General features: G+C 40.6%; 5 protein-coding genes across 5 annotated transcripts; 2 read left to right on the top strand and 3 right to left on the bottom strand.

Annotated features, from left to right (window-relative positions):
- Nucleotides 1–7,570: 7,570 nt before the first annotated feature.
- zgc:163057 (Hemoglobin subunit alpha-D-like) lies at nucleotides 7,571–9,013 on the top strand. Its single transcript, XM_012838898.3, has 3 exons — nucleotides 7,571–7,958; nucleotides 8,293–8,497; nucleotides 8,786–9,013. The coding sequence occupies exons 1-3, from the start codon at nucleotides 7,867–7,869 to the stop codon at nucleotides 8,912–8,914; spliced, it is 426 nt and encodes a 141-aa protein (XP_012694352.1). The 5' UTR covers nucleotides 7,571–7,866; the 3' UTR covers nucleotides 8,915–9,013.
- Nucleotides 9,014–10,854: 1,841 nt separating this feature from the next.
- LOC105910206 (hemoglobin subunit alpha-2-like) lies at nucleotides 10,855–11,793 on the bottom strand. Its single transcript, XM_012838891.2, has 3 exons — nucleotides 11,459–11,793; nucleotides 11,148–11,355; nucleotides 10,855–11,032 (listed from the first exon to the last, which is right to left on the bottom strand). Exons 1-3 carry the CDS (start codon nucleotides 11,551–11,553, stop codon nucleotides 10,904–10,906), a joined length of 432 nt encoding a protein of 143 aa, XP_012694345.1. The 5' UTR covers nucleotides 11,554–11,793; the 3' UTR covers nucleotides 10,855–10,903.
- A 2,171-nt stretch (nucleotides 11,794–13,964) lies between these two features.
- On the bottom strand, nucleotides 13,965–14,844 carry hbbe2 (hemoglobin beta embryonic-2). Its single transcript, XM_012838889.3, has 3 exons — nucleotides 14,745–14,844; nucleotides 14,240–14,462; nucleotides 13,965–14,146 (listed from the first exon to the last, which is right to left on the bottom strand). Exons 1-3 carry the CDS (start codon nucleotides 14,834–14,836, stop codon nucleotides 14,018–14,020), a joined length of 444 nt encoding a protein of 147 aa, XP_012694343.1. The 5' UTR covers nucleotides 14,837–14,844; the 3' UTR covers nucleotides 13,965–14,017.
- Nucleotides 14,845–16,974: 2,130 nt separating this feature from the next.
- Nucleotides 16,975–17,691, top strand: LOC105910205 (hemoglobin subunit alpha-1-like). The gene is made up of 3 exons (XM_012838890.2): nucleotides 16,975–17,137; nucleotides 17,241–17,448; nucleotides 17,563–17,691. Exons 1-3 carry the CDS (start codon nucleotides 17,043–17,045, stop codon nucleotides 17,689–17,691), a joined length of 432 nt encoding a protein of 143 aa, XP_012694344.1. The 5' UTR covers nucleotides 16,975–17,042.
- A 2,293-nt stretch (nucleotides 17,692–19,984) lies between these two features.
- Nucleotides 19,985–21,892, bottom strand: aqp8a.2 (aquaporin 8a, tandem duplicate 2). Its single transcript, XM_012838902.3, has 5 exons — nucleotides 21,328–21,892; nucleotides 21,011–21,137; nucleotides 20,660–20,874; nucleotides 20,241–20,375; nucleotides 19,985–20,070 (listed from the first exon to the last, which is right to left on the bottom strand). Exons 1-5 carry the CDS (start codon nucleotides 21,582–21,584, stop codon nucleotides 20,028–20,030), a joined length of 777 nt encoding a protein of 258 aa, XP_012694356.1. The 5' UTR covers nucleotides 21,585–21,892; the 3' UTR covers nucleotides 19,985–20,027.
- Between the last annotated feature and the right edge of the window lie 115 nt (nucleotides 21,893–22,007).

The following is a 22,007-nucleotide window of genomic DNA, read 5'->3' as shown; positions in this document are numbered from 1 at the left end:
AAACACACACAAACACACACACACACACAAACACACACACACACACTATGGCATGCAGGCGTTCTAAAGTTCAATTGAAAATTCAACAATCACAGAAAGTTTCTGCATCTCCAGACGCCACCTGCTGAGTCAGGGGGCCTTTCGTTCCCACAGCGCGTGTATTCATCTGTCGGAGTGACATGCAGGGCACTCAAGTCAGTGCAGCTCTCCAAGAAAGCAAAGCCAAGCATACAGTACTGGAAGCATTGTGCTTGCAGCTTGCTTTTGAATGGATGCTGGAGAACGATTCAGAAGGGGGGGGGGGGGTGCATACAGAAAGGTAGTGCTTTCTTCTGCGACCCTCTTCAGAACATTTTCCAATACATTTCGAGACTGCGCCAGACTAAAGGTACTGCGCCAGACTAAATTTCAAAACAAAACCCCCCACAGAATAGAAGTGCTTCACTAAATGGATAGAATCTGGTTAGAATACGGGTGTGGCTCAATGAAGTATTTCAGGCCCTAAGTGCTCATTGAGTAGATATGCCAATAACCAGCTAGAGTTGTTCCCTCCATCAGTCACACTAAGTGCGGACAGAAGACGAGACTGCACACTTACGCTATGGCAGAAGTCTTAAGTCCCACATTAATATAACCCTGCCTCAGCGAAGCCACAGTCACTCAGGGGGATCTAGAAGAATCTAGAAGAATAACGAGGCAGATAAAAATGTAGCGCCGGGCTTAAGGAGTCACCCGGAGGTGATATTCCATTGCGACACAATATATGTGAAGATGTGGGCCTCTTGTGTGTGTGTGTGTGTGTGTACAAATGGTGTTACCCGTGCAAGCACATGCACTTCAAATTATACAGGATTGCAGTTTCACAACTCCGTCACAGCCCTGGGCAGTAGATAAGTGATGGGTGGAAGCAGCTGCTAGCATGCATTGTCTCTTGGTACAACTCACCTCTCTCTTGCCCTGTCATACACACCCAAACCGACACAAGCGATCACACAGACAGACACACACACACACACACATGTTATCGCTCATAAATAAAACATATTTTTTGACTGGGGTTTTCAAGCAGGCACCTTCCTTCATTAGTGTTTTGTTGAATTAGGCCCACGACACCTCCAGAAGACTCAACCTTACACTCATGCCACTACCAGACAACAACAAATACATTTTAAGATACAGCTCAACAATAATTTGCGTATCTCAGTTTTAGTTCAGGTTAATTCACATGTACCCATGTAGTCTGTGAGAGCCTAAGCCACCACCACTAGCTTGCTTTTTCAGTAGCCTCAGACATCACCTTTAAAGCTCCTTCAAGTGACCGAAGTGTTTAGGCTGATTTAACCAGAAAGGCTATGGTGTCGACTTTTCTGCCCCTCTCGCACAAAAGAAATTAAACTGTCCCTGTCATTAGCTGACAAAATGTTGCCCTCAACTTGTTTATTCTCAGAGAAACACGCAAAATATCCAAAAACCCGATCATGTCTCCACGTGTAGCGACCTTGGGTCAAGCTAGTTTTCCATCCAGACAAATCTATGTTTTAATGAGCCAACACATCTGCGGAGTTATTCATATCATAAGTGGCTCCAGCAATGAATTTAATGCAGTAAGCATCCATAGCTTCTCAACACCATGCCATTTCATCCATTGACCTGGTATTGCTTGAGAAGTCACTGCTGTTCATCTAGTTTCCTCTTCTTGCTCGCGAACAAAGCTAGTTACCATCTGTCTGCTCTCCAGCAATGTTGCCTTACCACATGCTTTCCAACTGTCACCTAGCCCAAACCCTGCTCTACCTCTTTGTACCTGCCCAATGATGTCTGTAATGCGTTGTGCATGTTGAACCACTTCTTGTGGATTCCACTTCCTCCCTATTTTTACTGTTGAATGAGTGTTCTTGACTACGGGATCCTTAGCTCGTAAAGAAGTAATCTCCAAATCATGCTATGTTCCAAACTTCCAGAAAAATTGCTTTCTGCACAGAAATATCTATCAAAGTATTTGCCTTTAGACAGGAGACCGACCTTGATGCTACCACACTAAAGAAGAGCTTTCCTTCCACATTAAGAAGATTGATGGGTCAGAATTGGCCTGTGGTCACACTGTTCTTCTCCTTTGGAATGAAAATACCACCTGCCCGACACCACGTCCTTGGAATTGTTTCTTTTTTCCATACAATCACCATGAGCTTCAGAGAAATTTCAAAACATCAGGCGCTTCTTTATAGACCCGATAAGGTACCCCATTACGACTGGGAGACAACGGACCCCTTGTCTTCACCTGGGCAGGCCAAAGTCAAATGGCCAACCTATCTCCCCAAGTGAATGAATGTTTGCCGGCAACACGGGAGCCACATGCCTCTGATTGTCTGTATGTAGCTGTTGACGATAATCCTCTAGGTCCTTTCCTTAAACTCTCAAACTTCCTATTCTCTCTTGAGTGAAAAGCCTTCACAAACTTAAATGGATCCTTGTAGAATGCAGCCTTTTTTCCCCTACTTCGTCTGAGGAGTTCCTCCCTACTTATCGTAGCCAGGGTTAGCAAATGGGTTAGCTATTCCTAAAACTCGGCCAAAACTGTGACACTGCAGTAGTGGAGTAATGGAAAATGAACAACGTATTTGGCACCTTTGACCACAGAGCTAGGCTATTAAACTACGTGAAAAGGACCATTCAGCCATTATCACTGCCCTCTTTAACCAAAAACTTGTGCTAGAGCTGTATGTCCTCCTCGGGAAGGGAATAGAACTCATTGAGCAGGGCTGCTCTGACTGCAAATCTGTTAGCGTTACTCATCCATCGTTCAGGGGTTTCCACTGATGCCTTACAGGAAGTGAAAGACCCATTGAGTGCCTTTTCGTGGACGGCTGATTGTTTTACGGATCGTGAGTCGTGAGAGGTCAAGGCGTTAGGTTGAGGGTCAGCTGCAGGAGTGCAGCATGACCCAACATCCTTCCTGCCTAGCAGAGTGGCTTCCTCCGCAAAGGTCTCAAAGAACTTGGTCTTAATTAAAAGGAGATGCACAGTAATGGCATTTCATTATTTTCAAAGACCAACACTGAACCAGCCTAGAAGCCAAACACAGGGAATAAACCAGCAGTGAATTTGTTGTAATGACTATGGTCTACTATTACCTGAGTTTTAAAATGAGTTTGAAATGGACAATCAAGTTACAGTAAAAGAAAAATAGTGCATAGGCACAGATTGTATTTTAAAATCCATACAAAAGAAGAAAAGTGTTTATTACAGCCTTTTTATTTTTAGATTTGTAACCGATCTGACAACACCCATGCATTTTCTCATGTACTCATGTGTGCCAGTTTTATGCCAGCTTGTGCGTGACCTTTGTGGAAGACATGACACCCACATACCCAGCCTATGAGCGTAACTTGTGCATTTATCCAGTATAAAGCCTCCATTGTTTCATTCATGCATCTACCTCCCTTATGGCTTTGACAGCGCAAATACGGCCTGAATCGGACTTGATTGGGTCGAGCTGCTGAGAGTATGTGTCATCTGACTTGGAGAGGCCAGAGGTGCGGTGGCTAAATCGGGTTACACCGGACAGAAATTGAATCAGGGATCCTGTTCAGTTTCATAACCAGCATCTTTCCTCTTTTGAGATATGGTTTGTAATACAATCAGCTCAGCCCGACAGGGATTCTGATATTTAATTTAGGAATTAATGGGATACAAGACATTTACAGAGCATCATGCTCAGTTGGCCATGACTCATCAATACGTTTCCCTGAGTAACTAGACCAGGCGTGACATTTGCTTTTGGTTTGTGTTTTTTACTCTATGACAACACTGCCCTAGAAAACAACAACACAAAAATAACTAGGCTGCCAACCATTTTAATGGTCTCGTCATCTCTCACATGTAGTATCTTACTCGATATGGAATGAATTGTGGAAGGGCCATTGTGATCCATAAGAACACTCATATCTGCATGCTTTACAGCCTCGTAACAGCTCCACGTGATGTTGAGACCTACTGGTTGCGTGGCGTAAAGGTATCATTAAAGGTCGTTGCCAGTGTTGCTCTTGCTGGAGGTCAGTACCGTTAATGCATTTTGCATGTATGCACTCCCAGCACGGTTATCTGGCTGTGCTGAGTAGCCAGGCTCCTGCTGGGGAAATTACAGTGTGTGTTTTTTAGATATTCCCTGTGTCTGTCATCAGCCGAGAGAACAAGCATCATGTTGATTGCAACTCAAGGTTGTTTACCAGACATCCAAAAATGTTTTGGAACCCAATACCCCATGTTTCCATGCTACGTATTGGATGGTGTTGAATGGGTTTGACTACACATTACTTTGAGCTACAGATGTTGCAGAACACCCTAAGCAACTTTACTTTTGAGACAGTCAGATGTTGTCCACAGACAGCACAGCAAGGCTGTAATACAGTAGTTTTTTGCGGGTGTTCACGGGAAAAGACGTTAAATTCCTTATGCTATTAGTTGGGGACTAACCTAACCAATATAACAACTGCACATCCATAGATCCTGAGCAGTACGATACAACAACAACGCTCAACTGGCTGATAGAAACTGTTTAAAATGTGCCACCTGCTGGACATTTTGCATAATTTACCCGTGCGTGTAAGTGGCATTGAAAAACAGTAAACTACCTAACATAAAACACTCAATATTTATCACTTTAAGAATTCAATTTAGAGAAATGTCAGAGTAAATATACATAGATGTTCAAAGTTCTCATATGTGTTAATCTAAAGGCTGCCTCATTTCTGCAAAACCTGCTGCACAAACACACACAGTCTGACTATAAGTGTCCTCAACTTATTTTACAGAACATTTGCTCTTTTGTGTTCTTTCCAAAGATAGGATGCAGCCTGGGAAACAGAGTCAGTGCAGCTGTAACATCTGTGAATGTCTTATTATTATTATTTCATTATTTATCTGTCTTTTGCATCATCCCTCACCTGTGTTTGCAGGTAGTTGTCCTCGGCCCAGTTGCTGTATCAGACATCAAAGCTGTTTTGCATCTGCTCTACATATGGGAATAATACTTCATCTGAACGGAACGCTGCATTTTTTTTTACACAAAATGAAATACAGAGACAATTTCTATTTTTACCAGAAGTCAACTCTTTTTTACAACACATCTCACAACATGCATTTACAAGCAACAACCACAATGTTTTCAATTTGCTATAGGAAGATTCACACCAGTTGGTGAATATATGTTGAATTGCGCAGTGAAACCCACAATCCAAATCTTAATGAGCTATTCCTTACAACTGAAGGCCTCATGGCCTCGAAATCACACACACACAAATACTTCACATGATATGGCACTCTAAGCGTTGTTATTACGGTATCTGGTATGAATGTGTTAATGAAATGTCCACTAGATGGCGTTGTGAGCCACAAATGTGAACCAACTGTGGGGACATCTCACAGGGTAAGCAAATTAAAATATGACTTTATTTGGGAGACACACGATTCCGATCAGTTAAAGAGTGAGTTCTCTTTTTCAAATGGCCCAAGTCCAATAAAATTAGCAAACAATAACAGTCCAACCAATAACACATTACAGTAAACCATTACACTATCATGAAGTATATTTAAGTCTATTAGCACCTTTGGAATACCTCCACTCCAGTTCTATGTGGCTGTGCACCACAACACCACACATCTGCAGCCTGATGCCAGTCTGTCTGTGTGCGAGTGAAGGACTTCTTAATGGTGGAGCTGCACTTGAAGGGTGGGCCAAGGCCAACCCATTATCCTGAGGGTAGGAGGGCATGTCACGTGGGCATCGCTACGTGTTGCCAGTTACAGCAGATGGCATCATGCCGAGAGAGACAGAGAGACTTAGGAGATGGCGAGGGGCAGGAGGACATGTGAGTGTGCTGCTTGGACTCTTTGTCCTCCAACAACTTCATGAATGTGTTCATATTTTCAGATGCTGTGTGATGGTTGTGTAAAAGTTGTTAACATATACAATTACAGGTTATGAGTATGATACACTCAGTGGCTGAGAGAATAAGCATATCCAAGGTTATTAAAAAAACCTACAATGTACAGAATACAATAAGAAAGAAAACAGCTCTTTTAGTTAGTTCATATCCTTTTTGCAGGTTAAAGATTATGACCTTTAGCAGAGTTAAACTATGCTCTGTGGGTTTGAAAGGGAACCACCTCTGTTAGGCTTCTATGATTCAGCAGGCTCCCTGTACGAGCCCATGTTCCATTGTTAGCAATATGATTATTAAGTGTTTGTGTAAGTTTTGCTTTGTGAGGTTGTGAAAGATTTGTATTTCATTAATGTTCATCCTCTGTCATCACTGTGTTCATTTTAGAAATGATTAGTATTTATGGGTTGAGATTTGATAAAAGTGTACTTTACATTAAAATCCTCTGTTTGAAATCAGGGCTTTTATTTATGATATGGAACTTAAACATGTTGTCAAACCGTTTCCCTCAATTATATAGCCAAATATGTAGGGGAACACTGTCTTGCCTGTGTATTGCACCATATTGAAATTAAGGTTTTACTGACATGTTGACTGACATTCCTCTTTGTCGATCTTTTTAAAAATGCTTTGTTTACTCTGTATAAGAATACATTTTTACCAGTGAAGTCAATATTTGTGTTAAGCTTTGCTGAGTCATGTTGTGGAGCTGAAATGCAGCCACTGGCCTGTCGTGAGTGAAGTCAGGGCAGGGTTGCTCTGAGGGGGGATGATTACTGCAGCAACCGACCTCCACCCTGCTACAGCCTCCATCTTGAACCACTGATAGGGGAGCCCAGGGGGAATCTACCAACTCACACACGTACACACACACACACACACACACACACACAGAAAGGTAAACCATTGCTTGCCGGAGGTCTACAGTCTCTTTTCTACAATATACACTAAATACAGCTCAAATGCATTACTGTACCAGTACTTTGAATACTTTAAGTAAATGTGAATGGAATACATACATGTTTGATGAGAATGTAATAAATCATAACAACCTTAATTATTATGTTTCTTTTCCTTTGTGTGTGAATTAAATAAACCTGGCAGATCTCATTCATACTACAAAGAATCAATTAGATTAACAATCAGTGATGTTGGTCTATATGGACTGACCATCTGGCTTAAACCTTTCCTCTTTCACATTAACAGTACAGTGAGAAAATGTCATGTAAAATGAGTTTTATATGAGGACTGAATGATCAACTTGATACGATTTTTTCCCTTCAAATTATTTAATGGAAGATTGAAGTAATTAATCAGTTCAAAATGTCGTCCTAAAACAAGTGCAAGAGAAGGAAATATGCGACCAAAGGGCAAACAAGGTTAACAGAAATATAGGTCATCTCTTGTCTAAATACTACGGCCAAATAAGGACACAATGCGCCTTCAGAGCACAATAAATCCGTCTATGTTAAAATATGAAACAAAAGCGCATAAATCAAAATGCAGCGCGTTCTGCTACGTAAATGAGTATAAATACGTTTTAAGATGTTTTATACTTTATGGTATAGGGCACCACAGAAATGACGTAAAATCCGTACAATAATTTCAACCTGCGCGTGTTAGTGGTGACCCCACGTGACTCAGCTACGTTCAACCCAAGGATCGAAAACATACGGAGAGACAACGGTGCAAAGGAGCATTTGTTCTTATTTCTTCCAATACAGTAAAATAGTTTTAGCATATACTAGTCCTATTGAAAAAAGGCATCATTATGTATTTGCCATAGTACTTCAGTAGTTATCTGAGAGTTGCTAGAGGCTGGATGTTGCAGTATGGTCGAATAACTTTGAGGTCAAGCACTTACTTCCGAAACGCTCCGTAATTATTTGGACATAAACGTCGTAAATCATACCCACAGAATAGTGCGATGCTTTCAAAGTACGAGAAAGAACTACTTGTTATAATATGGGAGAAAATGATGCCAGTAGCAGAGGATATTGGTTCTGAATCTCTCTTAAGGTAAGGCCATTCTATTGAGAATAATACCTTCCTTCCTAATCATTTCATTTAGTAAATTATTTATCGAGTAGAAATATTCAAAAGGTTGTCCCTTGAGCATATTTGGTCTCACTGTATTTTTTTTTTATAACATTGTCACTATTGCCATGAGAGTTGTTGCATGGATCTTTCCTGCATTCGTGTTTAAAGCCCATTTAAGTAGGCTGAATTTAATAGTACGAAATTAAGCGATCGTCATGTATAAATGACGCAATCGGTGACAAATGAGTGCAAAGAAAGGAGGTACTTGGCAAACAACCGTACATTTATGTTTTGTCTTGTTATTGGTCAACAGAATGTTTACAACATTTCCGAAGACCAAGACCTATTTTGCTCACCTGGACATCAAACCCAGATCGAAACAGATGCTTTCTCACGGGAAGAAGATTGTGTATGCGTTACATGAGGGAGCGAAAAACATCGGCACACTGGCCTCAACGCTGGCCCCGCTGAGCAGGTTCCATGCCTACCAGCTGAGAATAGATCCCACTAATTTCAAGGTTCACACACTTTACAGTGCTGTCATGAGGAATTAGTATTAGTTCTCAAGTACTAGCCATACTTACGTGCCAATTCACCTATAAATATTTGTGACCAGGCCTGATTTCATGCCACCATGTCACAATAATTCCCCCAGGTAGACATAATACAACATAAGAATACCTCTTTGGTATCTCTTGTCTAATTAACTAGATTAAAGTAGACTTGAGACTCGAACTAAGTGTCTGAAATATTGTCCTGTTTCCTAGCTGTTGCCTTGTTGATTTTGAGTGACCTTTTGTTTTCAGCTTCTTTCCCACTGTATCCTGGTAACGCTGGCATGTCACATGAAGGATGAGTTCACCCCAGTTGCACACGCTGCCATGGACAAGTATCTTTCGGCATTTGCCGCTGTGCTGGCGGAAAAGTACAGATGAGGATTTCGCAAGGGACTGCGATTATACATGGGTTAACTGCTCTTTATTACTAATCAGAAGATGTGCTGCCAATTTTTGTAATAAAACGTTTCGAAAGACCTTGGTGTTCTGTGCTTATTTTTTTCCGTGCTTTAAATTTTCTGACCCGAATATGACAATGCTGCAGAAATTTCACTTTGTTTACTGTTGGATGAATACTCACGTGCACTTCCAGTTTACTGATGGCGCCCTCTGCAGGCACGTTAAATACTGAATAAATAAATGTTCTAAGAAGTCACTGGAAAGGTTAAATATAATAGAAGAAGTTATTACGAGACAGACATTGGGGGTCACTATTTTGTTACCAGTTATTTTGTTCTAATCTAATCACCACATTCACTATGGTGTTTTTTCAAGGACCTGGACATGCCTTGAAACTGACTGTAACGATATTATGGCAGATTCAGCTTTATATATTTAATTATTTTGTTCAGGGCATAAAATAAGAATATAAAATAATTCCATGGAAAACCATAAGCCTGCTTGGACCGATGCCAAGCATGCTGGACATACGACAGTTGCTGTATTGTGCAGGTGCCGAATTGATTGATATTTGACTGGCGCTGTCCGCAGTGCTGAAGAGTTCGGTGTCACCTTCTTTCTGTCGTTGCTTCTTTTTTGGAAAACATACATTTTCCCTTATTGCCTCCTTGCAACTAAGTTACACTGATTAAACCCTTGGCTACAAACCCGATAAATATCAATGCTGGTGTTAATATTGACAATGTTACCATTTTCATAAAAAATGACATTTTACGGGTTGAAAATCATCTGATGTTTAAAATCATCAAATTGCTGACATAGATTCGACTAGTTGTAACATATCTACATTGTGATATGCATATGTTTGAATGGACTAAACTCTCTGCCCTTCCCTCTCAGCCCTTTTCCCACCTTTTAAGTTTTTTTTTAATGATGCAGTGGGTGGAGTTTGGCTCAGAGCAGGGGATGAGCTGACATTTTTATTTGATCTACCTTCATTGGCTAGTTGTACAATGCCCCATCTGTAGCCCTTCGGGACTGACACATCTTCTGCCTTCTGGTGGATTATCCGTGCATCGTAGGCAGTAGTGGGCCTTTCAATGCTATATCGCAAATGGTTGTCTTCCTGTAGTAACTGTTAGGATAACATTTATTTTTCTTTTTACTAATAATTCAATATAAAAATGTACTGTATTGAAACTACTAACTACTTAATATTTCAGACTTTTTTATTATAAAATCGTGTTGAAAATGTATGCATCAAATATGAAACCGCAAATATTTAATGATATTTCCTAAACAAAGTTTGGGAGGAGCCATAGGACTGATTGACAGCCGGCACTCACTACACTTCCACTTCCACCATGTCACACGCTTCAAGTATCCCAAGTTTCCCCATTCTCCTCCTTTTCACTAGTAGCTCCAGGCTCACATTACCCCTTATCCATAGGCATCTCAGGACCATGGCCAGCTACCAAGCCAAACATGCTTATTATCAGCACTCTAAATCAAGCATTCCGACAGGCTAACTGGTGAAAGGTAATATATCTTTAAATCTGCAATTCGCGATGTGGACAGAAAGATAACATCTCAGCAACTCTTTGATGACACAAAACTTGGTATATGGACTCAGGATCCCTTCCTGAGGTGGTGCTAAAGGGTTGTATCATTTTACCACTGGGAAAACCTGTTTTGCCTATGACAAGGTGAAATTAAATAGTAAACTAAAAAGGTTACTTTTTGAAATACTATTCCGAAATATTCCAAATGGAATGAATATATGCAGCCCCATGCTGTATGTCTAGTTTAGTTTATGGCTCAAACTTTTCGGAGTGCACTTACACTTTTTTTTTTTTAGGTTAAGACAGGGCCTCATTTTGCCTCACAGTGTAAGAAAAAAGCAGTCAACACAAGAGAAATGAATTTGCATCGTTGAACTTTATTTCATCAAGTACACAAGTATACTGATCAACGGTACTTCTCTGCCAAGGCCAAAGACAGCAGGGCCATGAACTTGTCAACGGCTACATGGACCTGGGGGGTGAAGTCATCCGGAAAGAGCATGCTCAGCACCACCAGAAGACAATTGTTGAAAAGCTGCAGGGGAAGAGCGAAATCAAGTCACTCACCCTTTTCAGAAAGCCAAAGATGACTGATGTAGGCTAATGGAAATGAATCGGTGACGTGTGCGTGGTGCATCTTTTCTCTTTACCTTGAAGTTGACAGGGTCCACTCTGAGCATGAAGGCATGAAGTTCACTCAGGGTCAGCAGTCCAGCTTTGAGATCGTCGATTTTACTGACGGCCTCATAGACACCTCCCATAACGGTGATGCCATGCTTCTTCACAGGAGCTGAATAAGGTGTTGTCTCCTTCCAGTGTGCAAAGTAGGACTTGGTTTGAGGGTACACCACCAGAAGTCTGTTGAATAATTATAAATTTAGAATGGTGCACCAGCAATCTTTAATCGTGTTACAAAGTAAAAGCATTATCGAACATCAACATAGTATGAAAAAATCATTACCTCGTGAGAGACTCATTTCCAATATCGTCGGACCGAGAAACCACCTTCGCGAAGAAGTCCTTCACAGTGTTTTTCTCTTTATCTGACAGACTCATTCTTGCAACTTCTTCGCGAGGATGCTGTAGGCGGTTCGAGCTCTTGGGGGAACATGCTGGAAGCTCTGTCCGAGGGTTCTATATATTGACAGAGTTTCCCACATTGTTAGGATGCTCCACCTCTGTTCTCCGCCTCAATTGGTCGTATTTTGATAATCATCTTTGAGGAGAGGGGTGAATAAAGGAGATTTCTGTGAAAGGGCGGAGAGCTCGCCTATCAACCACAGCTAAATATAGTTCACCCCCTGGTGATAAAAAGATAACTCACTGAAGTCAGTCGAGTTCAGTTTATAAACGCACAATCAGCAGTTTTGGTGTTGTTTCGAACAGCTGCGCAAAAGTAGATATCGTTGGATTTGCCTATGTATAATTGGTGTCAGTCACGAGCTATATATCGTTAGAGTAGCCTATACTCTAACCCAAGGTAATCCAATTATGGAAAGTGGAATAAAATCTGTTCTAAAATGTGAGCACTAAAATATAGGCCTACTGTATATCACAAGTCATGGAGACATTTACGTTTAGCTACTACATGTGAAAGTAAATATGTACTAGCCACTGGATTCTTCACAAATCAATTTAGATAGGCAACAATTTCACACAAACAAATAAAAGCGCAGAATAAATAGGGCTCGAGTCAATGGGTTCAAGGTTGATGCAGAAACAAAACCCATTAAGGTATTAATAACTAGAAAATGGCCAGTATATCCATCAAGTCGTTTTCTAGAATGCTCGATCTTAGAATGAGCCTGGTGCACCAAGCATTGTTGATATTTGTATGAAATCAACATAAGCTGTGTTTGCCCCCAGTCAACAGTGGGTCTATGCTTCTTCTTTTAAGAAAGTGTCTGGATGCACCCCATAGATGATTAAAGGTACAGTAAGAGGTTTGTTGTGAAAAACTGAGGTAGCCTTCAAGACCTTGGATTATTCTAATGATGCTTTTCAGAAGGACAGCTGATCCTTAGTTTGAGGTGTTTTTAGGTGCAATTTGCTGACAATTTAGCAAGTTTCCAAATGTAAACAATACCGACCTAGGCTCTAGGACCGAAAAAAAGTGTGAAACTCATCATCATTATAGGTCAAAAAGTATTTTACTACTATGCCCTTTAAGTGACCTGCTAAAACACAATAGGCAATTTAAAGGCATAATCCACGATTTTGGCTAAAGGTTGTTGATATTTTAGCTTAAAAGCCAATGAAGTTGCACTTCTTCCTTACATGCTCGTTGAGCAATGTTATGATTGACTAGAATTGTTTATCCCTCTTTTTAAGGGATACGTTTCACATTTACAGTATCAGGACTGATGGATTACGAACGTCTTTCACAAAGTAAACGGATAGCTAGAGGACCATGAGGAGCAATTAGCTGAAACTGACTAAAGGTGTAGCCTATTGGATTAGAATCGCATACTGCAACTTTATTCATTTATAATTAAAAGGCTTGACTGGGCAGATAAAGCTACCTCCCCATTAATTAAGCGTTTGACCACCATGCCTCTTAACTGGACTCAGAATAGCGCAATATGATGTATGGTCTATGGCTACTTGCAAATTGCGATGCCGTTAGAAGCGATAGAAGAGTTGATTTTGCACATTTACAAACTGCATTCATTAGCCTAGGCCTGCCTATATGTGAATTAGGAGCTAGAATCAGCTGTTTGTAGAAATAGATAGTGAATAGTCTGTGTGGCTAATGAGATCGACTAGACTCCAATGGCAGAAGAAAGATGCCTAGAAATGTAATAACACAATGGGTGACTGAGCAGTTTTCTGCGTGGCCCCCAAATAGCTTTTGCATGCGCTATTTAACACTGACTGAGTGACCACCAGCAGATGACGGTCTCAGTTTATGATAGTGTGAATTATGTTATATGTTATGTATTATCTTATCTTATTATCATCGACATTCATTGAATGAATCATCATTGTCATCATGGCATGGCACACACACTATGTCCACGCTCCTTCCCTCTCTGCTGGAAAAATAACCCAGCTTGACCCGTTTACGATCATTAATATGGCTGACCAGCTGGTTTAACCAGCAGAAGTTTTCGCATGATTTTTGATGGTGGTCATACCAGGTACGGCCAGCTAAAACCACCTACCAGTGTAAACTGGATTTCATCTGATTTATCAGCAGCTACCATGTTAACATGGCTGACCAGTTATTTTGAACAGTTTATAGTATGTTTTCGTATGATTTTAAAACCAGCACATTTGGCGGCATTAGGAAAATGCCCGGTATGCCAGATGATCAGTCCACCTCTGGCCATGTGTCAGCACTCACAAAAAACCTCCCCATATGTCCACACTACGTTTACAAAGTGTATTGCAGGCTATTTTTGTTCTGGTTTTGTAAATGCAATCAATACACAGTATACAGGAAGATTTTGGTTAATGCCACCTTTATTGGTTTCAATGGTAAGGACAACGCATTTAGTTATGCCTGGGGAGAAAACATTTAGTGGTACTGTCGGCCCAAAGCGGAGACCACAACGGAAAGGAATTTCTGCCACGCAGCCTGGATCTCAGGTGTGAAGTTGGTGCCCATCTTCCCAGCAATTACAACAGACAGACAGTCGGCAAGCAGCTGTGAAAAAGGACAATAATTAGGTTTCTCAGGTTAGTTACACAGACATCTTATTCACACGTGACTAATATTAGTTTTGGTGACAGAACTCACTTTGAAGTTGTCAGGATCCACATGCAGTTTCTCGGAGTGCAGCACGCTCAGCTCAGCATAAGTTTGCTTAATGTCATCCATGTTCTTCATGGCCCTGTCCAGACCGTGGAGCACAACGATGCCGTGTGCTGCAACCATGGGGTTGGACAGAATTGCCTCTGCATTGTACAGGTTCCCGAACCCTCCAAAGTACCGCTGGCACCAAGGGTAAACGATCAAGCACCTGTAAGGGTAAAGATGAATATACATGATTTTGGGAAAAAATATTCACAGGTCAGGTTTAGTCTTTGTCGCAAGGTGAGTTAAATGTGGTGATTATTCTTTATTTAAAAGTAATTCTGAATAATTTCTATGGAAAATAAATCAGCAAGAATGAATTACTGAGGCTCAACACAATATTGTCTCAGAAGCCTGCACTAGGATGCATCAGCTCCACTGGCTCTCTTTTTAGGTGAAAATCAGACGATTGATAATGCTGGAAGCGTTGACATCTGTTTTTGTTTACCTCTGCAGGGCTTTGGGACCAACATCTTCGTAATCAAGTGAGTTGAAAATGTCCTGGATAGCTGCGCGCTCTTCGGCTGTCCACTCAACCATGTTGACGTCAGATGATTTCTCGTTTTCAGAAACTATGAATCATACCTTCACACGCTTGCTATCCTATTTATGCAATTACCTGACTCCTCCCAGAAGGCAAAAAGTTGGATCTATTGGATGATGCTCTCCTCTTAGGTGTGAATGTCGAACGTGAGGTCACGCCTTTACGAGGGGGGTTTGGGGCAGATGTTTGGATGTAATCGTATTTTTTAGGTTAACAATTTGTGACTAAGCACATTTTACACCCTATAGTGTAACAACTCGTGGTATGGCCTGCTGCATAAGGTCAATCGATGAACGATGAATGTCAAAGTTGGATTTGTCAAAGCATTTATTTTTAATGTAGCCTAGCTCTAATAAAGCCTGCATAGTATAATGCACTACCAGTGGGCTGCAGTGTGTAATTATATTGAAAATAGTTGACATGAAATGCAAAGATAGCTATCAAAAAAATACATCTGTGAAGACTTTCACAGCAACATGACATGATAACTCTATTGCTTTATATTTTGAAGAGTGGGCCATACTACGTCTAAATGGAGTCTTGAGCCTTAATGTGGGGGAAACAATGTCTTCTGTGATATGATTTATACAGTTGTTTCATCGCTTCAATGGTTTTCCCACAAGTGGCATCCTTTTAAATGGCAATTAAATGATGGGCTTTTTACATTTACTAGATTATTTATATATATATTTATATATTATATCCATCTATATTCAGTGAGAAAACTTGCTTAATGTTTCGCTTTTTACTTTTCAATTATTGCCGTCATTTGTTATCGGTGATCCACGAATATCATTTAAGTTGTAAAAATGTCTAATAGACGGTCCTGAATTTCAAAAGACAAATCAGAGTGGGTTAGTGAATAGCCCTAGGCCTTGGAAGAACGTAAGCAATATTTAATCTTTGGCTGACGTGAATACAACAAACGTGCTGGGCAATTCCTCTGCGCAGCTTATCTCTCCCACACACGCACTCCTGTTATCTTCACTCACGAAACCTCCACCCATTAAGGCTTCACATGAAGAGTTTAATATAGACGCAATTAAAATATTTACCTGATTTGAGGGCGTTTTCTGTGTCAATTTGTGATTTTTTTATAGAGCTATTTGATTGAAAGACCCAATTAATTCAAATAGCCTATGATATTTGGAATTAAAATACGTTTAATTGACTATGGCTTGACAGTCTGTTTCAGTTAAATGTAATTTAAGCCTTAAGTTGAAAGGTAGCCTAGCACATATTTTCGCCAGGCGTCACCTCACCCCATGATGAACATGCAACCACATACAACGTTATGATCATACATTTGAATCAGTTAAACTGTATGCATTTACCATCATAGAGACGTTGTTTCATTGCAATTAACAGGTTGCAATTTTTACTGATGGGTCATTTTAACATATATTTTTTGATGAACCCTCATGTTGTGTTAGTAACATTGATGCAATTGTTCTGTTCCTGTCGGAATGGACAGCCTTTTCGTTTGGATCTATTCTAATTCAAACCTTTCTAAAGGTGCAACTAATTGTGTCTATGGCAGTATTTTTTAACAATTACGTTGTTCCACTCGGTTTTATTCAAAATAAGGGAAATTCACAAAATATTTTAACATACATACAACTAGTGCAAATCTTGTATTTGTGTATTTGTGTAACAGTGTATTTAATAATAACAACAATAATACAAATATGTATTAAATATAAATAATGAAATCTGTAATTTTACAACATAGTAACACTTGTTGTGTCTTCGGTCAAAAATGACCGGTGTGACCGGTCACTAATGCAACTCTAAGTATTACAGTTTTGGACATTCATTTTAAAGGCCCGGTCAATTCTGACCAGAGGCACAGCAAATGTAACAACGTTAAAGTGGGTAGGGTGAAGGATGTCATGAATCCTCGTGGGTTTAAGATGAAAGAATTTGTTTTATTATTATAGACTATTCGCAATTATTCAATCTTTATTTACTCTTTGCTAGGCACCATACCTATTATAAATCAACCGATGCTTCAAGAACTGAGAATTAAGTGTTATCTCAATCATTACACGATTGGGAGGATGCCTAAAATGTTTGTTTAGCTGGCACAGGTTCAATCTTACATGTGGCCTTGGGTGTGTCTTCGTGCCAACCACGTATAAAAAGGGTGCCAATGTCTGGTTATGGGCAGAATTTTGGAACAGTCCAAAGGAACCATCCAATATGAGTCTTTCTGCTAAAGAGAAGAAGGTGGTGAAGGAGTTTTGGGCCAAGGTTTCTCCCAAGGCTGCTGCCATTGGCAATGAAACTCTCTCCAGGTATACTTTTATCTGAGCCACCGCTATAGCCACGTCAATTTCTTTACGTTAGTTGGACTAGTGATTAAGACTTAAATAATTCGATGTTCTCTTCTTTTTCCAGAATGATAGTCGTCTACCCTCAGACCAAGACTTACTTTTCTCACTGGCCAGACCTGGCCCCCGGCTCTGCACACGTGAGGGCGCACGGTAAGAAGGTGATGTCAGGAATTGGCCTGGCTGTGGCCAACATTGACGACCTGCTCGGTGGCCTCCTCACTCTGAGCGAGCGCCATGCCTTTCAGTTGAGGGTGGATCCAGCAAATTTCAAGGTAAAGTATTTCAGGACATATTCTAATGTCAGTGACAAAATACAAGGGTTGTGCAGGCTGTTTTGGGGATAACACCAAAAGATACATTTACAACGTTTCCCTCTCATCCCACAGATCCTTTTCCACAACTTCCTGGTGGTGCTGGCTAACAGGTTCCCCAACGAATTCACCCCAGACGTGCACGTTGCCATAGACAAATTCCTCTCCAATGTTGCCTTGGCTTTGTCTGATAAATATCGCTAGAGTGTAGTGATTTGTATCTTGACCAGAGACATTCAAAGTCTATCATGGAATAAAACATGGAAAATAATTCAACGTGGATTTTGTTGTTGTTTTTATATGGATGGTTGTGTGTGGTAATAATGGTATTATTATATCATGAGGTAATTGAATTTTGCAAATACAAAACACACGCCTAATCTGGGATGGCCTAGTAAATGTTGGCATGGTTGTTATGCAGACTTGATCATTCTTTGATTCTGGCGTCCGCTTGTACACTGCACGGTGACTTTTGTGATCTGAAGAGAACAAGACCCAAAACCTAAACATGAGTTTAGTAGGCATTGGCCTGTCTGTTAAAATTGGGAACCCATCTCTTAAAAGTTTGGTTTCGGAATATCATAAATACGATATAATATTATATCAATATGAAATACCTTTCAAATGCTTTCCTATAGACTTGTGTGGAATATGCATTTAGTTATCTTTACTTACGGAATATTAATTTAGTGACTGAATTGGGAGAAAATGAATTGGGCTAACTTAAGTTAAATTTAAGCCTACTGAATCAGTGTTCCGTTTTTTCTTTTCTTTCGTGCGTAAAGGTACTTGGAGACGTGCATAAGTCGCAGAGATAACAATTGGGCTGCCAGAGATAAGCAGCTGGCATAAACTGAAATCAAAGAGGCTACGTGAGCTACGTGCCAGGGTACCGTCACTACGTTTTCTGAGGCGTCAGTCGATGTAGTGGCAAATAGTAGCCTGACGTTGTCATACTCATAATTCTAGTCAGAATATGAACTTCCCGACCTCAAATGTTGTGGGCGGGGCTAAGTCCGGCTGGCACCAAGGCTAGGCAAATAGCTGTAGACGTTTGCATCTGACCACACGTCACCCCTCCTGCTCTCTTTATCACCACGCGCTCACTTGCTGTTTAGGGATGCAAGGGGATAAAGAGACACACACCGTAATTTCCTCATGGTTTTACCCAACATTTAATTTAATTAGGTGTAATGCAATAGAATAGATGTTTGGGTTAAAATAGGTCACACTCGTAAAGATATTTTGGTCAATGAATATGAATAGTTAGCTCTAATGGGTGTTAGTATATGGTATATTTATATTGTCTTAATATTCGAATTCTCCACAACTTGGCAGGAAGGCAATATGCACGGAATAACATCTTGTTTTGTAGACTGTAATTGCTGTCATCCGCGGGAGCTTGACCAATACACTTTGATCACATTTCGGAATGTTTGTTGTCGGTATTGTTTGATTTTAATTTCTCATAAAGGCGGATAAATGATCAATCATTTATTTTTTCGGTTTTATTGAACATTCTGAGGGTGGCTTCTAATAGGCTTATTCGGGGCTGTGGAAAATCCTATAAACACTTGTTGGGAGGGCTTGCGGAAAGGACTAGTATGAGAATATCAGAGTATCACAGAATATATTAGTCCATTCAGTCCATTTTAAAGTAACACTTTTTATAATGGTATAAAACTTCGTGGAGTAGAAGACTAGAATGACTGGCCTTATTTCAGCCTGCCTTAAACGTTGATGTTGAAAAACGTTTGCTGACATCTATGGGTAATATAATGCAGTAACTTTGTCATAAAAGGGTTGTTAACCTTATCTTGGTAAAAATGAGCTTTCCATAGCTGCACGAAATATGCCAAGACTTGAAATATGAACCATAGCAGAACCAGAAATGTATCTTTAATTTATTCATTTTGAGCACATCCATAACAAACAAATACACAAACGTGTCTGGTCCACACTAGCTTGGAATTATATGACTTGATTTTTTGTTATTGCAAGGTATATATATTTTTTTGTGATAGGTTACTCATCTGTTGCTTCTAACATGTTGAATATGAAAAACACATGATTCTGGTTAGCAGTACTTGCAGTGTTCTGTTCATGTTCTCTACAAAACACATGATTCTGATTAGTGGTACTTGCAGTGTTCTGTTCATGTTCTCTACAAAACACCTGATACTGCACTGTCCTGATCACCAACATGAGCAGTGCTTGGCTTAATTATTTGTGAAATAAATTAGTGAGTGGTAGAAACATTCAGTCAAGTCAGCATTTTCCTGTGCCAGCTATTTAAATGAGTAACCAGGAATCACCAAGCAGATATCTGCTTTCACCAGTCTTGAGGTGCCTATTGGTTAATGTCTGGAGAATTGCCAGGGGTGGAAAATAAATAAGTATACACGATCACAAAAGGATTGCTGTTAGATTCTCACACCACAACACTGAGAAAATGCAGACACACACACACAGACACAATACAAACAATACAAAAAGCTGTTTTTGTACAAAATGCATTTTTAATAAATGACTAATGAGTGTCATTTCAAGATAAGCCGTATCTTCTCATCGCCAAGGACAAGCCTAGGAAATACAAATACAAATTACTACGTAGACCAATTTGTTCATTAAGAAGCAATTTGACATCATATCATTGCCTATTGCTCATTCAGTCATTACATTGTACGGTGATTTACACTCTTAATGGTATATTTCGCTGGAATATCTGAAGAAAATGACAGAGTAACACTCACCTCACTAAGGCTGCAGCCAGTAATCCACCTGTGATTGGTCCAACCCAATACACCCAGTGGTAGCTCCAGTAGCCAGCCATCACCGCAGGTCCAAACGCTCTGGCTGGGTTCAGACAGGTCCCAGACACATCACCTCTGCAATAGTAACATAAACGGCTTGAGAAACTTCTAGAGCAATGCAGAAGATAATTAAATTATATCCATCACGACACTGACACATACAGTTGTGATTTAGAGTTGCAAGTCGGAGGTGTCAGAACTCTTATTCGCCATGTCCTATTCCACACAGAGGCTTTGCTTTTGCATTGCAAAAGTATACTTAAAATAATAAATATACTTTTAAGCTGTCAGCAGCAGTGTAGTACCTGAACAGTGCAGTTCCCCATACCGTGCATTGTGAAGCAGGTCCTCGAACTTACCCCGCCAGAATATTGATGATGACTGTGCAGCCCACCAGAAACGGGGCCAGTGGACTTTTGGTTTTCTGATTGACAGCAGCAAGCAGCACCACCATGGTGACCAGGCAGGTCATGAAAATCTCCCCGCACAGAGCCCCCTGAAGCTGGTCATCTGATTTGAGGATGTCAAAGGCTGCTCCGGTTGCATTCACATAGTTGCCAGGAGATACCATCAGCTGTGAAAAATGCATTCATACCATTACGTTTACATGGTACATTAACAATTGGAAACATGTAGTGGATAACTTTATGATTATTTCTTCCAATGGAATTAACTGTGCATGATATGAACCATTGTTTTGTTTGACAAACCTTGGACATTCCAGCCCCAAGGAGCCCTCCGATCAACTGACTGATCAGGTAAGGAAACACCATTGTAAGCTGCATGCCACCGCACAAGTATATGGCAATGGTGAAGGGGGGGTTGAAGTGAGATCCGCTGTGGAAAACAAATAGATACATCTGTTTACTCACATGCACAGATCAGACAAAATGTCAAAGCCAAACGTCTGTACCAACACATGCTCTTTTGACTGAGCCCATGCATGCATATGATAGTCCATCTTTTAAGAAGCACTTGGTGTGGGTGTGTGTGAGTAGGCATGGGATGCATTTGTTTCCCTTCCTACCTGATATTATCCATGCATGCCACCATGACTGCCACTGCTAAGCCATGCACAAGCGCCGGCTGCACCCTGCCCGCGGCGGGCACATTCTCGATCACGGAGACACATCCGATGAAGACAAAGAAAGTAGTTCCAATCACTTCAGCGAGGCATGGCTGGATCAGTCTTTCGTACATGGTCGGAGTTCTTGCTGGCTTTTTAGCGTCATCATGCATCAAGGCTCTGTCTACATCTCTGAGTTCCAGCTTCTCCTCTGCCATGGTTCAGTGCTGTCTACCTGTGTTGTCAAGACATCAGCGTTTGCCCGACTGATGCAAAGACCAATACAACGTCACATTTATAGGCTACTGCGAAGACACAGCCTCATCATCACCATGACCTCAATTGACCAGGGAGACCAGTTCAAACCAGAGATTCAGCTGTGATCTAGCCAATGTCTTGCCTTGCAAGTCTGCATTAATTCACCTCCTTCCATGGACAGAAAGTAATAAAACGCTGCTGCCCTTTTCAACTCTGCTGAACTTTGAGCCTTTATAAATTACCTCTTGATAGGTTGGCAACTTTTATCTGCATGAAGAAAAGTGGGGTTATTGGAGTACATTTTCCATCAGCAGTTAGTCTGAGTCACCATGTTAGTTTGCCATCTCTCCATTAATCATTCATTCATCAACAATTTACTTGCA

The sequence above is a fragment of the Clupea harengus genome, chromosome 23, assembly GCF_900700415.2.
Source record: "Clupea harengus chromosome 23, Ch_v2.0.2, whole genome shotgun sequence".
Lineage (NCBI taxonomy): Eukaryota > Metazoa > Chordata > Actinopteri > Clupeiformes > Clupeidae > Clupea > Clupea harengus.
The sequence above is the reverse complement of the archived record's forward strand: the minus strand, read 5'-3'. Positions and strand labels throughout refer to the sequence as shown.

Excerpts from the sequence above, each read along its gene's own strand:
- zgc:163057 (XM_012838898.3), top strand. The coding sequence starts at position 7,867 with ATGCTTTCAAAGTACGAGAAAGAACTACTTGTTATAATATGGGAGAAA. Across the intron at positions 7,959-8,292 it reads GGTTCTGAATCTCTCTTAAG|AATGTTTACAACATTTCCGA; the intron begins GTAAGGCCATTC and ends ATTGGTCAACAG. Across the intron at positions 8,498-8,785 it reads TAGATCCCACTAATTTCAAG|CTTCTTTCCCACTGTATCCT; the intron begins GTTCACACACTT and ends TTTTGTTTTCAG.
- LOC105910206 (XM_012838891.2), bottom strand. The coding sequence starts at position 11,553 with ATGAGTCTGTCAGATAAAGAGAAAAACACTGTGAAGGACTTCTTCGCG. Across the intron at positions 11,356-11,458 it reads GGAAATGAGTCTCTCACGAG|ACTTCTGGTGGTGTACCCTC; the intron begins GTAATGATTTTT and ends ATTATTCAACAG. Across the intron at positions 11,033-11,147 it reads TGGACCCTGTCAACTTCAAG|CTTTTCAACAATTGTCTTCT; the intron begins GTAAAGAGAAAA and ends CTTCCCCTGCAG.
- hbbe2 (XM_012838889.3), bottom strand. The coding sequence starts at position 14,836 with ATGGTTGAGTGGACAGCCGAAGAGCGCGCAGCTATCCAGGACATTTTC. Across the intron at positions 14,463-14,744 it reads GGTCCCAAAGCCCTGCAGAG|GTGCTTGATCGTTTACCCTT; the intron begins GTAAACAAAAAC and ends TTACCCTTACAG. Across the intron at positions 14,147-14,239 it reads TGGATCCTGACAACTTCAAA|CTGCTTGCCGACTGTCTGTC; the intron begins GTGAGTTCTGTC and ends CCTTTTTCACAG.
- LOC105910205 (XM_012838890.2), top strand. The coding sequence starts at position 17,043 with ATGAGTCTTTCTGCTAAAGAGAAGAAGGTGGTGAAGGAGTTTTGGGCC. Across the intron at positions 17,138-17,240 it reads GGCAATGAAACTCTCTCCAG|AATGATAGTCGTCTACCCTC; the intron begins GTATACTTTTAT and ends TTCTTTTTCCAG. Across the intron at positions 17,449-17,562 it reads TGGATCCAGCAAATTTCAAG|ATCCTTTTCCACAACTTCCT; the intron begins GTAAAGTATTTC and ends CTCATCCCACAG.
- aqp8a.2 (XM_012838902.3), bottom strand. The coding sequence starts at position 21,584 with ATGGCAGAGGAGAAGCTGGAACTCAGAGATGTAGACAGAGCCTTGATG. Across the intron at positions 21,138-21,327 it reads GCATGCATGGATAATATCAG|CGGATCTCACTTCAACCCCC; the intron begins GTAGGAAGGGAA and ends TGTTTTCCACAG. Across the intron at positions 20,071-20,240 it reads CTGGCTGCAGCCTTAGTGAG|GCTTGTCCTTGGCGATGAGA; the intron begins GTGAGTGTTACT and ends TGTATTTCCTAG.